The 4,053-nt window shown below is 40.3% G+C and overlaps 2 protein-coding genes across 4 annotated transcripts in view; both read left to right on the top strand.

Annotated features, from left to right (window-relative positions):
• Positions 1–551, top strand: part of LOC102194053 (utrophin-like) — a 9,569-nt gene extending 9,018 nt beyond the window's left edge. Inside the window, exon 11 of the mRNA XM_005734506.1 lies at positions 375–551. Within this exon, the coding sequence (XP_005734563.1) occupies positions 375–551 (177 nt within the window). The remainder of the gene's footprint in view (positions 1–374) is intronic.
• Positions 475–4,053, top strand: part of utrn (utrophin) — a 142,503-nt gene continuing 138,924 nt past the window's right edge. For all 3 annotated transcript variants that reach the window (XM_005734470.1, XM_005734471.1, XM_005734472.1), the window contains exons 1-7: positions 475–536; positions 797–928; positions 1,203–1,376; positions 1,464–1,619; positions 1,735–1,905; positions 2,630–2,809; positions 3,348–3,476. In XM_005734470.1, the coding sequence (XP_005734527.1) occupies positions 842–928; positions 1,203–1,376; positions 1,464–1,619; positions 1,735–1,905; positions 2,630–2,809; positions 3,348–3,476 (897 nt within the window). In that variant the 5' untranslated portion in view covers positions 475–536; positions 797–841. The remainder of the gene's footprint in view (positions 537–796; positions 929–1,202; positions 1,377–1,463; positions 1,620–1,734; positions 1,906–2,629; positions 2,810–3,347; positions 3,477–4,053) is intronic.

Genomic DNA, 4,053 nt, shown 5'->3' with positions numbered 1-4,053 from the left:
AATCTGTGCTTATTCTTTTTGGGGAATTTATATCTGATTCTGTCTATTGCAAACTAGAACATGTCCATATCTGTACAGAGTTCATGCATTGACATTTCATACAGTATTTATGGAGTGCTCCTTTACTGTATCAGCTATGCTACATGGAGAAATATGCCTCAATGTATTGTCAAATGTAAATGAGTGCAGCTAAAAGTAGAAATAATTAAGAGGCTTACAGCGAGTGTAACACTGTGTATATTAGCTATTATTTTCAGTCTTTTTCTTAGCCAATTGCACATGCATGATAAGAATAAATATAATATCTGTCTACACTAAAATCTGTGATTATAACAGATTCAAATGTGTGTCTCGGTGTCTGTGTCCTCGTCCAGGCAGTGAACCGGCAGATCAGCCTCGAGCAGCAGCTGCAGACACTGAGAGAAAACGAACAGGTGCTCCAAGCGCTGCAGGAGTCTCTGAGCCAGCTGGACCACACGCTCACCTCCTACCTCACTGATCGCATAGACGCCTTCCAGCTTCCACAGGAAGCACAGGTACAGCGCACGTGAACATAAAACACTTCTGTGTTGGTAAGACTCACCTAATGAGATCTGACACTCAGAGAAGCCTCGGAGCATAAAGGCCCTTCATCTAACACTAATAAACTGCATATGCAATGAAATATGCTTGAACTTCAAATTGTCGTCTTAAACATAAAACCACCATAATAATGCATACTTGAATGTTCCATGTGCATAAAAAAAAAAAAAAAAACCTTCTCAGTGTATAAGGGTTGTTTTGAATTTTTCGTTAGACTATTGGAGCAGAGATCGCAGCTCACGAGGTGACAGTGGAAGAGATGAGGAGAAGAAATGTGGCCAACTTGCCTCCTAACACCGCTGATGGCAAAGCTGGCCGTAGTGGGACAATGCTGGATCACCTACAGGTAATACTGACCCCTGCTGGACAATGTGAGGAGTTGTCATGCCACCACCACTTATCATATAGCTTTAATACCTTTTACATACATTGGTAATATTAGCCCAACACATAGTAAAGACAATCTTCCTTTTTTACTTGTATAAAGGTTTCTGTAATCCTGAAGATGCATTTAAATTTCATTCAAAATTTCATACTTTCTTTAACATTTTGCTGGGTAAACATTGGCTATTTTTTCGGCGATCTTTGACTTTGTTTGCCTTCTGAATTGCTTTCTGCAGAGGAAACTGAGGGAGATCTCCACAAAATATCAGCTTTTCCAGAAGCCTGCTAACTTTGAGCAGCGCATGCTGGACTGTAAGAGGGTCCTGGATGGTGCTAAAGCTGAGCTTCACATCCTGGATGTTAAAGATGTGGAACCGGAAAAAATTCAGTCTCATCTTGCTGGTTGTCTGGTAAGAAACCGGCCTTTTCTTCTCTTTTCTTTTTCTCTCTCCAGTCAATCCACACAGCTACTTATTTCATGTCTTTTTCTTGGATAGAAATTGTACAAGTTGCTGAGTGAGGTGAAGCTGGAGGTGGAGACGGTGATAAAAACAGGCCGCCAGATTGTGCAGAAACAGCAGACAGAGAACCCCAAGGCCATGGACGAGCAGCTTACTGCTCTTAAATTGCTCTACAATGAACTCGGGGCGCAGGTACCTCATTCTGGGCAAATTAACACTTCCACAAAATCTAGCTTTTAACATTGAGTACTTCTGTCATAGCTCTGAGTCCTTTTTAAAGATGCCATTGTATTAATTGTCCTTACAGGTAACAGAGGGCAAACAGGACCTGGAAAAAGCTTTGTCTCTATCCCAAAAGTTCCAGAAGGAAAGTGCTGTCCTGCAGGACTGGCTGAACACAAACGAGGCCGAGCTCCAGCAGAAAAATGGCTGCGGAGACATGCCAGCTGACATCGACGCTGAGATTGCATGGGCTAATGTGAGTAGCTGTTTCAGTATGTGGAAAGCTTTTTTGTTTTTTTTAAACAGACATTTATTAAGAAAAAAGTGTGCTGTGCAAGTTTTAGTGAAAACAAAACCTTTCAAAACAATAGCGGTGAGTCGGTTTCTTGCCAGTAGATGGCACAGAGGGACAGTTTGTTGCCCCTAAACACATGAATCTGATTCTCTTTCTCATATGGTAATCAACATTATGAGCGGTGTGAATTATGTGTGGCTTCGTATATAATTGATGAGCTCTTCTCCTCTTCTCTGATCCCACTTTGGTAAAAAGGACTGAAAGATTTATGATTACATACACAGAACCAGGAAAAAAAATGACCCTGTTTATCCAAAAATACCCAGAAACGACATTAAAACTGAAATGCTATGAATTAATAATAGTTCACTAGTTTACATAAAGTCATTAAAAGTGCTTTAGTCCAGTAGGGTGTAGAAAGTGTTTTTGTTGTTTTCCAGCTGTGCTTGTTTTGAAACATTTATGCAGTGAAATATCTGAAAATGTTCTTCATATCTTGGTGAAGGCAGGCTGTTGTTTTAGTAACATCAGCATTATTTTTTTCTTTTATATAGCAGTGTGTCAGTGTTTACATGTGCCTGTGTGATAATATTAAGACAGGTAGCTGAGGTGGCGCTCAATTATTGAAACATGGTGGTCATAACATGATCTTGTTGAATATTTTGAACTGGATGTGCTTAACCAGGGTCTGCTGAAGGAGTCGGAGCGTCGGAAGGCGGAGCTATCTGGCCTGACGGAGATCAGCGCTGGTTTGCAGACTCTGGTGGAGGGAAGTGACGCTCAGCTGGAGGACAAACTCTGTAGTCTTAATGAAGCCTGGGAACGTGTTCACACTTTGACTGAGGACTGGCTTAGCACTGTTCTTGTGAGTGCAAATACTGCATATAGAAAGACTAATAAAAGGCTGTATTGGTCACAAGATGTCATATTTTGGTTTCTTAATGAAGTCGAGTCTTCCAGCTGCTTAAATTTCATTTCATTTCTTTGCATAATTTGCAAATGCATAAAGGCTACTCTTGAGTAGATATATTTAAGGTAAAGGCAATTACCCATGTCAGCTATTACTGCATATGCATACTTTATAATGCATATCAGTAGTACAGGATTATTTAGTTAGACATGGTGAGTTTAGAAATTCTAAGAAATGTATTTAAAAGTTGCATATTCTGCTCAGTGCAAAGTGCATTACAGGATTATATTTATTAAGGATTCACAACTCAAATGAAACATGCTCTTTTTGTGCTCTTTTACTCACCTGATTGCAGGAAATGCATAAATGTCAAAACCAAAAAAAAGACTTCAAATCACCTCTTTGGTGCACTGCAGCAAGTCTATGATAAAGTACAAAATGGTGAATACGTAGAACTTTTAATTGCCTAAATATCCATTTTTGGGTTGTGTAGAGTCACCAGAATGAGGTGGAAATTTTGGATGAAAACTTGGCTCACATCAGCACCTGGCTCTACCAGACCCAGATCCACCTGGATGAGGCTGAACGGCTGGCTCCAGCAGAAAGAGAAAAAGTAATAAAGGTAAGGCAGCGCAGGTTATTAGTGTGACAGGTAAAGCAACAGTAGAGCGTGAAGCTAATGTGTAGATTCTGTGAAACCAGCACCGGGCCTGAGTGATTCTAAAACCTGAGTTTTTTAGAAAGCTCCCAGTGAATAAGATTCTGAGAAGGTGCATTAAAAATAAATGGCTGGGCCACTGATGCACATTGCAAATTAGCTCACATAGACACATTAGTTGTGCTGCTTCTTAATGATGGTATCTTAGCTAACAACCCCAATTACCAGATTCAACTTGTAATTGACTAAAAATCACTTGGCCTACCGGTGAGAGGGACATTGCTTGCTGGCAGTTTTTTCAAGCGATGTTGAAATTTCCGCATTCCAAAACTTCAAATGCTTCAGGAGCCGTCCGCTTAGCGCAGCATCAGCACCATGGAAATACACACAAATACAATACTGTACTATGCCAACATGTGCGAACAAATATAGTTCTATAAAGTTGTTCTATATACAGTGGGGCAAAAAAGTATTTAGTCAGCCACCGATTGTGCAAGTTCCCCCACTTAAAATGATGACAGAGGTCAGTAATTTGCACCAG

Source organism: Pundamilia nyererei, unplaced genomic scaffold (genome assembly GCF_000239375.1).
Source record: "Pundamilia nyererei isolate P.nyererei 1_Seehausen unplaced genomic scaffold, PunNye1.0 scaffold00058, whole genome shotgun sequence".
NCBI classification, from domain to species: Eukaryota; Metazoa; Chordata; class Actinopteri; order Cichliformes; family Cichlidae; genus Pundamilia; species Pundamilia nyererei.
The sequence above is the reverse complement of the archived record's forward strand: the minus strand, read 5'-3'. Positions and strand labels throughout refer to the sequence as shown.